A 14,093-nucleotide genomic window follows, 5' to 3' on the forward strand; every position below is an offset into this window, starting at 1 on the left:
GGCTGAGGCAGGAGAATGGCATGAACCTGGGAGGCGGAGTTTGCAGTGAGCCGAGATCGCTCCACTGCACCCCAGCCTGGGCGATAGAGCGAGACTCCGTCTCAAAAAAAAAAAAAAAAAAAAAAAACACCTTCGACTGAAACTAGAATAAATGCTTGCCATTTTTCATTGAATTGTCAGAACTCGGAAAAATATAGACAATATTTATTCTAAGCAATGTTGTATTTATAACATGATGTAAGTGGCACCATCAAGAAAACTCCTTTATAAAATTAAAATATAACTTCTCAGATAACAATGTATCATCCAACAACTATGTACTGAGCATCTTAAATGACAGAGACTCTTCTGGACACGAGGGATATAGCAGTGAGTAAATGAAGAAAGCAAAAACAAAAAATCTATACTCTCACAGAGCTTATGGAGATCTAGAATGGGAGGAGGATGACAAACAAATAAACAAGTAAACTGAAACGGAAGCCAAGAGATGGGGTGTGGTGAAATTGCAGGGGTGCAGGGGGAGCAGGGTTGCAATTTTAAATAGAGAAGTTTAGAAAAGACACATACAAGACTTCAAAGTGGTGTTAGATGACGTTTATAACCAATATATATTAAAGGCAATAAAATATGTAAATAAAGACAGTAATTCTGGCATCAGCAAAACTGATAAATCCAGAGCACCATACCTCCATGTGGGATCTTGGGGTTCTCAGGGAGTCTTCCTGGATCAGTTATTGAGGCCCTCACTAAGGCAACCAAACAGAATATGGCAATGCCATAGAATACTTTAAAATAAATAAATTGAATAAATTAGTCACTTACCCTTCAAAATATTTTATCAACAATCATATTTAAAGTTTAAAATGTATATTTTAATAAACACCATCAGGAGAAAAAATTTCAAAAGATTAAAAAATAAATAATTGATTTCACTCACCAAATAATACTGTCAGGAGGACATCTTAAATAGTCCTAATTTTAATCATTACTAATTTTAATTATTATTTTACATGATAGTAACTCAAAGTTCTTATAAATCAGACCCCTTAATAACAGGGACTTCCTACTAATAATCGCATAAATGAATAGGCTCCCTTTTAATTACTACATGTTCTATATTTGAAAGGATCAAAATACCATTTTAAATTCTACAATTAAACTTTTCCTTTAACTAACTGGGTATCTTCAATATTACTCTGAACTGGTGATGTTCAACTGTCCCTTTTGATGGATCTTAAAATAATTAGTTTGAGAATTAAGACTTAGAAACTTTTTAATTTTAAAATTAATAACCAGAAAACAAAAATAGTAAGGGAAAATAGATTTGGCCACCATAATTCTACATTTTTAAATTAGTAAGAATAGAGGAATTCTGTTGGAGGGATAAAAAAAAAAAAAATACTGTACATGTAAAAGGAATAGTCTGAGTGCTCAATCCAGGACTGACTGAATAGTACTGGTCAGTTTTATCACATATATAACATTTCCCATGGTTCATGTGAGGTCAAAATGAGGTAATGTGCATGAAAACTGTAAATGCCATGTACATGTAAAATATATAATTTCAATTTATTTTAATCATAAATAAGCAAGCCATCACCAGTTGACTAATAACTATCCAGAAGTTCCAAGTGTTATCATAATCAACTTCGTAATCAATACTTTTCTTATGAAATTCTCACTTCTCAGTAATGTATACTGTCTCTATTCTTAAAACGTCTACATTTGTAATTAGGTACAAAACGGCAATAATAAAAATACAGAGAGACATGAAAGTTATCACTACTGTGTCAGTTTTCTATTTTTAACAAAATGGTCTTCATGCACTTTGCAGTTAAAAATGGAGATACCACTTTTATCTAACTGCAAATCTATAAAGGCCATTATTTCTGTAAGTTCATAAATTAGTAAATAACTGAATATTGACAGCACTGCTAAAACACTAAATATATTAAAAGGAGAGTTATCATAGTGGCACTACAGCCTAAAAACGTTTACAATGAGAAAAATAATTATACAAGAAAATAAAGATCAAGAAACTTACTTATTATTAATATGCCTGGAATATGTCCTTCTTCATAGTGAGGAAAGAGGACAATTTTGGGAATTAAAACAATATTGTATAACCAAACAAAGACAATCAAACCCATGCAGCACCAACCATGTGGGTCAACAACAAAGTGAATCCGGAGACCCATTTTGCAATCTTATAACTGCCTGCTAACCCACAAGGAAGGATGATCCTAAGGAGAAGGAACAAAGAAAACAATTACTTACATAGAAACATTTGACTGAAACCTGTGTTTCTGGCAACTTTTATAAAATGACATTGAGTTTTCTTTGCATATTTGATATTTTCTTTCTATAGTTGATATATTTACTGATATTTCTTTGTATATATATATTTTTACAATAAATACTTCGGAAAACAAACAGAAGTTTCAGGATATTCAAATTTTATCATAAGCTTCAAATAATTTCAATGTTTCATTATGAATTGCTATCACAAGTATAAACTGGAATCATCTACTGAATTTAAAACACAAGTTTGTCCTTAACCCAGCAACTTCCTGTGTAAACCCAAAAGAAATGAATACACATGTCCACCAAAAGATTATGTACAAAAATTTTTAGTAGCTTTTATCAGAGACTTATGGTCACACAAGTCAAAACAGTGGTTATCTTGTGGTGACAGGGGTGTATATTAACTGAAAAGGAACATGAGAGAAACTTTGAGGGGTTGGGAAACGTTCTATATCTTGACCTGGGTGGTACTTTATGGGTATGTACATATGTAAACATTCACTGAGCTGTATACTTCAGATTTGTGCACTCTAGTTTAATTTTAAACTACAATAAAACATCTTTTAAGTATTTTGGAAAATGACGATAAAAAGTGAAAAGTAATTACAAATTGCCAAAAATACTATAATTCATAGAATGAAGCCCAACAAATCTCATTACGATCAACTGAAGAAGACTCCTGTTTAAATGAGGCTTTTTTTTAGTTGAGTGTTAACAATATGCCAACAGATCTCTCAATGAGACACTTAAGGACTTAAAATACTTCTATATAAATATGGTACCAAAAAAGTGACTTAAAATACATCCAAGATATAACTTCCAAGGCTGAAATAATAAATTGCTGTATAAAGTCTAGGGGGCACCTTTTACGTAAAATAAAATGGTATAATAATAAACTAGGACAATGGTTCTCTAGCCTGTAAGAAAACCAAAAACACCTGGGGAGCTTTTTAAAAATACATATCCCTAGACCCCATTCTACATCTACTGAATCATAATTCTTCATAAAGCTCAAAAAACAATAAAATGTTGTAAAATGCTCTGCAAGAGTCTGATAACAGCTGTCTGGTGTCTAGGAACCACCGACCCATGAGCTTCACTAACACTTCAATGTTACCACAATGAGTTGAACTTACTTAGTTCAACAAATATTCACTGAGCCTCCACTACACACCCATCACTTGCTAGACACTGCAGATACAATGATGAAGAAGGCATGGTCTTTGCTTAAAGGAACAGTCTAATGGGAAAAAGAATCAGAAAAAAGGTTTAATATAATATGGTAAGTTCCAGATTTGAAAACGAAATGTTAGTAGGGGCACAGAAGATGGGACCAGTTAAACGAGGATTCAAGTAAGACTTACTGTAAGAGATGAAACCTGAATTCAGTCTTAGAAGGTTAGTAAAAGTTATCTAAGCAATGAAAAGTGACAACAATACTGCAAACGGAAGGAATAGCAGGAGCAAGTGTAGAAATTGTGGGAGGTATTACAACCTGCCATCACAAATCATAAAGCTTTCTGTGGAGAGTGAGTGCTAAGAAATATGGGCCTATATCATGAAGGACATAAAGGTGCCACGTTAGAATGCTAAGACTGAATTCTTCGGCAATGGAAAGCTATTGAAGCAGGGGATTAACAAGACGAAATGTGTACTGTGAATAAATTACTGAAGCTCTGGTGTGAATGATAAAATTAAAGACAGAGATCCATTAGGCTAAGAGATCTCTTAGCCAAAATTAGGTTTGCAGAAAGAAGCAACTGTTAGAATCAAACCAGTGTGTTTTTCTGGTTGATTAGATATTAGGGGTTACAGGGGAAAGTGTCAACGGTGATTCCCAGATTTTCAGCCTATATCCCAGTCTACTTCATTCTAAGAACAATTCATAATCAATTGAAAAGCCTCAGGGTACCATCCCTTAGAGGCCTTGCCAATGTTCTTCAAAGCTATAAACCTACTGAAACAAAGAAAAAGAGATTAAGGAATACTTAATTTTAAAGGAATACTCCCATTTTCTCATCCCTAGATCCTGCAAATACTGGGGCAGCAGAAAAAAAAAAAAAAAAAACAAAACAAAAAAAAGAACTCAAATGTAATACCACTCAATGGTTTAAATCAGACATGTTCTAACTTGTGTATGAGTTCTAAAATATAAATAGTGCCCAGGCCACTAAACTAATAAAAGTTTCATTTATTTATCTTTTAATTTAAAAATCAAAAGACAGACTGGTATCATTAAAATGAAGAAAGTCAGACAGGATAAAGCATGCTATTTAATTTGCTAAGAATCATTTTAATAAAGGAATCTCAAATACAAATGGTAACCTACCTACACAGCTAAAAAGAGAAACATTCAAGACAATGTTAATTTTTTAGTCTTGCCAACTATCAAGTGCTAAAAGAAATGACAAGTGCTCTCTCAACATGTTCAATATTATTAATTTTATGTACCTTTCTTTCTTTAATGTTTCAGTTCTATTCAAGACTAAAAACAGAACATGTATTTCACTAAGTATATACGAGAGTAACTTAAATTTATTAACATTAGAAACAAAAGTACATGAGCCAGCAAAATGACTGGCAAAATTATCAAATATTAATTTTTGAACTCCATTTTTATTCTCCTCTACTAGAGAACAAATTTTTCTTTATCACTAGAAGAGATCTCTCACAGCAACAAAAAATTACATAGTGAAAAGTATAGTTTAAAATATGTCCATTTTTCCTGGATGTAAACATACATAGATGACAGTCTCTAAAAGAGCAAGCATCCCAAAGGAAAAGTGAGCACAGGATAGAAAAATAAAACGACAAACAAATAAGGTGTTGAATATATTTTTTTAAATACCTGATTGGTAAAACTTAGCTCCACATAATCCTCTCAATTGGGTCGCAGAACACAAAACAGTGATCTTCCAAGTGCTCCAAATCAGATGACAAACCACAAATGCGTAACTGGAAGAGGTGCAAGATCTCTCCACTCAATATCTACCAGGCGTGGCTTATGGCTGAAGAGAAACTATTACACATCCTGAGCAACAACCAAACTGAACACAATGCTGTTACTCGGTCTCAAGGACAGCATTCATAAAATACTTTCATTAGCTGGAGATTCCGACATACTAATTTGTATATTAAATGGTGAGCTCATAACTCAAAACTCTGATTAAGTAACTAGTGGATATACTGGTACTTCAACATTTTATAAAATTGCTATCTGGTAACTATAGTTGACTACAGTGACTAAATGATGTAAATTACTACAGCACAAACTGTAAAAACAATTATAATTTAACTCTAATAAACCAGACTGAATAAATATTTATAATGTTCAACTTATTCCAATGGAATACCACTATTTTTTGCCTTTTCAGGCAACTGTATTTCACCACATATTCTCCTCAAGAAGAATACTCAAGTCACCATGAAAATGACAGAAAACTGTAACATCAAGAGGTAGATTTTAGAAAAGCATAAAGATTAGCCAAAATAATTACTAAGAAATCTATCCGAACACGTATGTCTATGCTTACAGTTTTATATGATTCTTCATCTCAGCCTAAGTGGTTCTGTTACCACTGTTCGACCATATTCCATCCGTTCCTCCTGTCTGAAATATGCCTACCATTCTGCTTACTCATCTAAATTCAACTCAGACTTCAAGGCCAATTTGAATCTTACTCTCCATTTGAAATTTTTCCTGGCACTTCAGTTCACAATGATTTATCTTTTTCTTCTAAATTTCATTAAAAGGAAAACTATTAGAATAGCAAGTGGTTTTATATTCTTGGAATAAGGAAGGCCTTCACAATGAAGACCCATCAGCCATGTCTGACCACATAAAAATTAACATATCTGAAGCCCAAAACACATGAAAAGCAAAGTTAAAAGACAAAGCATTCCTTGAAAAAATACTATAAGACATGACCAACAAGAGGCATACAACATAAATATATAACGAAGCAATTCACAAAGGGAAAAAAATCCAATGGCTAATCATTACTGATTAGGAAATAACAAGGTACATTTTTCATCTATTGTACTGAAAAACTTTTAGAAAGATGATATCCAACGTTAAGAGGGCACAGAAAAAAAAGGACACTCTCATACATTACTGGTGGGCATGTAAACTGATACAATCATCCTGGGAGGGCGATTTGGCAGCATGTATCAAAACATAAAACCCTTTTACCCAGCAGTTTTATTTTTAGTATTACCTACAAAAGTACTCCTGAGACTGTATATATACATACAAGGATGTACAAGGATACAGCACTTTCTGTAATCACAAAAATATGGCACAATCTAAATGTCCATGTAGAGAAAAGGGAATGATCAAATAAATTCTAATACACCCATAGTGTAAGACTATTTCCAAACTATTGCAATTTTTTTTTAAGGCAGAAAAGAAGGCAGATTTAGATCTGCATATAATGACCCACAACATACTGCTGAGTGAATAAAGCAAGTGATATAGGCAAAATCCATTAGGAGTGGAGAGGGAACAGACTTTAACTGATTTTTCTGGAAAGAGACAGGGATAGAGACAGACCAGGAAGAGGCATGAGGGAACTCTCTGTGGTGCTAATAAGCATGTTTCTATTGATAACGGAGTATGAGTTACAAACATGAAATTATTAAACCTCAGCAAATGTACACTTAAGATTGTTGCATGTCATGGTACGTAAATTTACCTTTAAGAAACTGTAAACCAATACTGAGCTCTAGTTAGCAATATGTATACTGAATTATGTAGAGAGGAAGCATACTGACGTCTGCAATTTACTTTGAAATGAATCCCCCAAATTAATAACATAGTGGACAGAAAGACAGATGAGTATGTGCTGAAATGTGTTAAAATGTTAGTTAAGAATCTAAGTGATAGGTATTCAGATGTTAAACAAAATTCTTCCAATGCTTCTGTTTGAAATTTTTCAAAATTAAGTGTTGGGGAAGCAATTTATAGAACAGTTTATATAACATTTTTGTTAGAAAAAATATGCAGGTATGTGCATAAGTAATTTCTGCACAAGTGCAGGAAGAAAAGACTGCAAGAAAACAGACCAGCCAAACTGTTCTCAATGGGCTGAGAGAGGAAGGAGTAGTGAAAAGGAAGGCTTTCAAATATTTATGTGTTCTTCTAAGTTTATCAACAACCATGTACTTCTAAATTCTTTTCAATTAACTTAAAAATAAAGATAACCTAAGAGACACTAAACTTACAAACTAACTGTTTAATTTAGGCCTCTTTGTCACTATATATTATCCTTATAGTAAGTGCTTTTAAAATTAGTATTTTTAAAAACGAAGTACAGGAGGATTCGCTGTAAAGCCATGTAAGACTTACGATTCAGAAAGATGTTTCTGAAACTCATATTATTTACAGATTATTTTTCTCTATAGAAAAAGTCTTATTTAAGAAAACAGGTTTGGTTAAAATTTAGTATAAAAACTTTTAAATAAACATAAAGTAACTACATTTGCTAACTGACAAGTGCATCTAAGCATAAGACTCCAGGGATACTATAGCACATAATTCCAAAATACATTACCATGTAAAATCAAAAACAAACTTACCACCTGCAAATTCACTGAGATGTACTGTAATTTTTCTGGCACCTGCATTTAGAGATTTTCTTTTGATTCATTTTTTTTAATTATATCCCACAAAATGGATCTCTCTTCAATAACAGTTCTCCATGAGAACCTATTAATGGTTTAACAAACAATGATTTCTCACAAAGAAAAAAACGATAAGCAACTAAATATTCTAACTGCGAAAATGCCAATTACAAACGTCTTAAATTTAGAAATAACAAAAAAAATCTACTCCACTTGATTCTGTGCTTTCATGTCCCACCCATCCCCTCAGAATTTGCATTTGATTACAATTATATCTGAGAGTCTCTCTTTTAAAATCACCCACTTCCCATAAAATCAAATAAGCATTATACTCCCCATAAAATCAAATAAGCATTATATGTCCAGTATTTGGACTTCATTACACACTTCCTTGACCACAAATCATAAAACAATGACAGATTCTGGTAGAAGTACCTAATCATAATTCATAAACAGCTTAAAATGGAAGTTTTAATTTAAAATGTTTTAAGAAAGTTAATCCTCCTGTAATGAAACCATTAAGAGAGTCAAACATAAGTCAGTTTCTACAATTCAAGCTTAAAAAAACATACCGTAAAGTACTGTATATAACATATACTGATTCACTATTTTATTAATTCAATCAACACTTAACTACTATACACTATACATACTATGCTTTGACACAGGGTATAGATGAAAAAGAGAGGCTCTATCTTCAATGGAGGCAGAATAGCAAATAGACAATACCAGTAAGACAAGTTAAGACAGAGAGCAAGGGGACAAGACTGTTATCTCATATGGTAAGGATATTGGCTCACAGGTTGTGTTACAAAATGTATTTCTTATGGTAAATAGCCATCGGGAAAAGATTCCTGAAGACAACAAACCCTGTGAGGTAGCTAAATGAAGAATGGAGGCTCTTCAGACCAAGACAACAGAATAAGCAAAGGCATAAAAGCAGGCAGAGAAAATCTGAGTAAACTGAAATAACAAGAATCACTGCATACAGAATGGAGTAAGATGTTCATCCTTTTGACCACGACCAACTCTAATAAATTTTATAACATTACTAGTACGCACAGATACATATGAATAACTAAAAAAGTTTAAGGAAGTGATATTTACCCTTACTACATATGACACGCACTGATATTGCTATTCTATTTTACTCTTTTTTTTTTTTTTCAGACTGGGTCTCACTATGTTACCCAGGCTGGAGTGCAGTGGCTATTCCCAGGTGCGATCCTAGCACACTGGGCTCAAGCAATCCTCCTGCCTCAGCCTCCTGGGTCGCTGGCACTACAGCTGGGTACCACTGCAACCCATTTATTTTACTTTAATAAAAATGTATAATGCTGGTCATAACCTACTAAACCAATTTCCCAATCCACAGGTAGATCCTCAGATTGAAAAACACTGTTAAACCATGCCAATGAGTCTGGATTTCACCTGGAACACAGTGGAAAACCACTGAGGGATTTTAGGCAGTAAAATGCCATGATCAAATTTGCATTTTAGGAAGAACAGACACAATCTGAGGGCTGAATTTTGGTGGACAGATAAAGCACTGAGATTGACTACATGCAACTAGGTAGGATGACTGTTAACCCAGTGAGAAATGGTGAGGGCACATGGAGTAAGCACCCCAAGAATGGTAACTTATAAGGGGCATAGTGTGTGTGTGTGTGTGTGTGTGTGTGGTGTGGGGGGGGGGGTGGGGTAGTGACACTTAAGACAGGAGGCATACTGAAAGCGGGCAGATCAAAGCCCATCAGACTAACAGCGGATCTCTTGGCAGAAACTCTAGAAGCCGGAAGAGAGTGGGGGCCAATATTCAACATTCCTAAAGAAAAGAATTTTCAACCCAGAATTTCATACCCAGCCAAACTAAGCTTCATAAGTAAAGGAGAAATAAAATCCTTTACAGACAAGCAAACGCTGAGAGATTTGGTCACCACCAGGCCTACCCTACAAGAGCTCCTGAAGGAAGCATTAAACATGGAAAGGAACAACCGGTACCAGCCACTGCAAAAACATGCCAGACTGTAAAAACCATCGATGCTAGGAAGAAACTGCATCAACTAACGAGCAAAATAACCAGCTAACATCATAATGACAGGAACAAATTCATACATAACAATATTAACCTTAAATGTAAATGGGCTAAATGCCCCAATTAAAAGACACAGACTGGCAAACTGGATAAAGAGTCAAGACCCATCAGTGTGCTGTATTCAGGAGACCCATCTCACATAGAGAGACACACATAGGCTCAAAATAAAGGGATGGAGGAAGATCTACCAAGCAAATGGAAAACAAAAAAAGGCAGGGGTTGCAATCCTAGTCTCTGATGAAACAGACTTTAAACCAACAAACATCTAAACAGACAAAGAAGGCCATTACATAATGGTAAAGGGATCAACTCAACAAGAAGAGCTAACTATCCTAAATATAAATGCACCCAATACAGGAGCACCTAGATTCATAAAGCAAGCCCTTAGAGACCTACAAAGAGACTTAGACTCCCATACAATAATAATGGGAGACTTTAACACTCTACTGTCAACATTAGATCAACGAGACAGAAAGTTAACAAGGATATCCAGGAATTGAACTCAGCTCTGCACCAAGAGGACCTAATAGACATCTACAGAACTCTCCACCTCAAATCAACAGAATATACACTCTTCTCAGCACCACATCGCACTTATTCCAAAACTGACCACATAGTTAGAAGTAAAGCACTCCTCAGCAAATGTAAAAGAACAGAAATTATAACAAACTATCTCTCAGACCACAGTGCAATCAAATTAGGACTCAGGATTAAGAAACACACTCAAAACCGAACAACTACATGGAAACTGAACAACCTGCTCCTGAATGACTACTAGGTACATAACGAAATGAAGGCAGAAATAAAGATGTTCTTTGAAACCAATGAGAACAAAGACACAACATACCAGAATCTCTGGGACACATTCAAAGCAGTGTGTACAGCGAAATTTATAGCACTAAATGCCCACAAGAGAAAGTAGGGAAAATCTAAAATTGACACCCTAACATCACAATTAAAAGAACTAGAGAAGCAAGAACAAACACATTCAAAAGCTAGCAGAAGGCAAGAAATAACTAAGATCAAAGCAGAACTGAAGGAGACAGAGACACAGAAACCCCTTCAAAAAAAAATCAATGAATCCAGGAGCTGTTTTTTTTTTTTTAAAAGATCAACAAAATTGATAGAACCCTAGAAAGACTAATAAAGAAGAAAAGAGAGAAGAATCAAATAGACGCAATAAAAAATGATAAAGAGGATATCACCACCGATCCCACAGAAATACAAACTACCATCAGAGAATACTATAAACACCTCTACGCAAATGAACTAGAAAATCTAGAAGAAATGGATAAATTCCTTGACACATACACCCTCCCAAGACTAAACCAGGAAGAAGTGGAATCCCTGAAAAGACCAATAACAGGCTCTGAAATTGAGGCAATAATTAATAGCCTACCAACCAAAAAAAAGTCCAGGACCAGACAGATTCACAGCCGAATTCTACCAGAGGTACAAGGAGGAGCTGGTACCATTCCTTCTGAAACTATTCCAATCAATAGAAAAAGAGGGAATCCTCTTTAACTCCTTTTATGAGGCCAGCATCATCCTGATACCAAAGTCTGGCAGAGACACAACAAAAAAAGAGAATTTCAGACCAATATCCCTGATGAACATCGATGCAAACATCCTCAGTAAAATACTGGCAAACCGAATCCAGCAGCACATCAAAAAGCTTATCCACCATGATCAAGTGGGCTTCATCCCTGGGATGCAAGGCTGGTTTAACATATGCCAATCAATAAACGTAATCCAGCAAATAAACAGAACCAAAGACAAAAACCACACGGTTATCTCAATAGATGCAGAAAAGGCCTTTGACAAAATTCAACAGCCCTTCATGCTAAAAACTCTCAATAAATTAGGTATTGAAGAGACGTATCTCAAAATAATCAGAGCTATTTATGACAAACCCACAGCCAATATCATACTGAATGGGCAAAAACTGGAAGCATTCCCTTTGAAAACTGGCACAAGACAGGGATGCCCTCTCTCACCACTCCTATTCAACATAGTGTTGGAAGTTGGGGCCAGGGCAATCAGGCAGGAGAAAGAAATAAAGGGTATTCAATTAGGAAAAGAGGAAGTCAAATTGTCCCTGTTTGCAGATGACATGATTGTATATTTACAAAACCCCATTGTCTCAGCCCAAAATCTCCTTAAGCTGATAAGCAACTTCAGCAAAGTCTCAGGATACAAAATCAATGTGCAAAAATCACAAGCATTCTTATATACCAATAACAGACAAACAGCCAAATCATGAGTGAACTCCCATTCACAATTGCTTCAAAGAGAATACCTAAGAATCCAACTTACAAGGGATGTGAAGGACCTCTTCAAGGAGAACTACAAACCACTGCTCAATGAAATAAAAGAAGAAACAAACAAATGGAAGAACATTTGATGCTCATGGATAGAAAGAATCAATATCATGAAAATGGCCATACTGCCCAAGGCAATTTATAGATTCAATGCCATCCCCATCAAGCTACCAATGACTTTCTTCACAGAATTGGAAAAACTACTTCAAAGTTCATATGGAACCAAAAAGGAGCCTGCATTGCCAAGTCAATCCTAAGCCAAAAGAATAAGGCTGGAGGCAACACGCTACCTGACTTCAAACCATACTACAAGACTACAGTAACCAAAACAGCATGGTACTGGTACCAAAACAGAGATATAGACCAACGGAACAGAACAGAGCCCTCAGAAATAATACCACACATCTACAACTATCTGATCTTTGACAAACCTGACAAAAACAAGAAATGGGGAAAGGATTCCCCATTTAATAAATTGTGCTGGGAAAACTGGCTAGCCATATGTAGAAAGCTGAAACTGGATCCCTTCCTTACACCTTATACAAAAATTAATTCAAGATGGATTAAAGACTTAAATGTTAGACCTAAACCCATAAAAACCCTAGAAGAAAACCTAGGCAATACCATTCAGGACATAGGCATGGGCAAGGACTTCATGTCTAAAACACCAAAAGCAATGGCAACAAAAGCCAAAATTGACAAATGGGATCTAATTATACTAAAGAGCTTCTGCACAGCAAAAGAAACTACCATCAGAGTGAACAGGCAACCTACAAAATGGGAGAAAATTTTTGCAATCTACTCATCTGACAAAGGGCTAATAGTACAAAGAACTCAAACAAATTTACAAGAAAAAAACAAACAACCCCATCAACAAGTGGGCAAAGGATATGAACAGACACTTCTCAAAAGAAGACATTTATGCAGGCAACAGATACACGAAAAAATGCTCATCATCACTGGCCATCAGAGAAATGCAAATCAAAACCACAATGAGATACCATCTCACACCAGTTAGAATGGCCATCATTAAAAAGTCAGGAAACAACAGGTGCTGGAGAGGATGTGAATAGATAGGAACACTTTGACACTGTTGATGGGACTGTAAACTAGTTCAACCATTGTGGAAGACAACGTGGCGATTCCTCAAGGATCTAGAACTAGAAATACCATTTGACCCAGCCATCCCATTACTGAGTATATACCCAAAGGATTACAAATCATGCTGCTATAAAGACACATGCACACGTATGTGTATTGCGGCACTATTCACAATAGCAAAGACTTGGAACCAACCCAAATGTCCATCAATGATAGACTGGATTAAGAAAATGTGGCACATTATACACCATGGAATACTATGCAGCCATAAAAAAGGATGAGTTCACGTCCTTTGTAGGGACATGGATGAAGCTGGAAACCATCATTCTCAGCAAACTATTACAAGGACAGAAAACCAAACACCACATGTTCTCACTCATAGGTGGGAATTGAACAGTGAGAACATTTGGACACAGGAAGGGGAACATCACACACCAGGGCCTGTCGTGGGGTTGGGGGAGGAGGAATAGCATTACGAGAAATACCTAATGTAAATGACGAGTTAATGGGTGCAGCAAACCAACATGGCACACGTATACCTATGTAACAAACCTGCAAGTTGTACACATGTACCCTAGAACTTAAAGTATAATTTAAAAAAAAGAAAATAAATAAAAAAAGAAAGAAGAAATTTAAAAAACAAGAAAGAA

At 35.2% G+C, this 14,093-nt stretch overlaps 1 protein-coding gene across 11 annotated transcripts in view; it reads right to left on the bottom strand.

The window, feature by feature from the left end:
- ZDHHC21 (zinc finger DHHC-type containing 21) overlaps positions 1 to 14,093 on the bottom strand; it is a 78,525-nt gene that overhangs the window by 56,967 nt on the left and 7,465 nt on the right. For 3 of the 11 annotated variants that reach the window (XR_004031024.1, XM_030816187.1, XM_030816108.1), the window contains exons 3-5: positions 5,153 to 8,011; positions 2,045 to 3,544; positions 687 to 785 (exon numbers count right to left, since the gene is read on the bottom strand). Coding sequence is in view for 10 of the 11 variants with exons in the window: in XM_030816187.1 (XP_030672047.1) it covers positions 687 to 785; positions 2,045 to 2,198 (253 nt within the window). In the remaining variant the exon portion in view is untranslated. The remainder of the gene's footprint in view (positions 1 to 686; positions 786 to 2,044; positions 3,545 to 5,152; positions 8,012 to 14,093) is intronic. The other 8 variants (XM_030815810.1, XM_030815727.1, XM_030815882.1 and 5 more) reach the window with 8 other exon arrangements.

Source organism: Nomascus leucogenys, chromosome 1a, assembly GCF_006542625.1.
Source record: "Nomascus leucogenys isolate Asia chromosome 1a, Asia_NLE_v1, whole genome shotgun sequence".
Lineage (NCBI taxonomy): Eukaryota > Metazoa > Chordata > Mammalia > Primates > Hylobatidae > Nomascus > Nomascus leucogenys.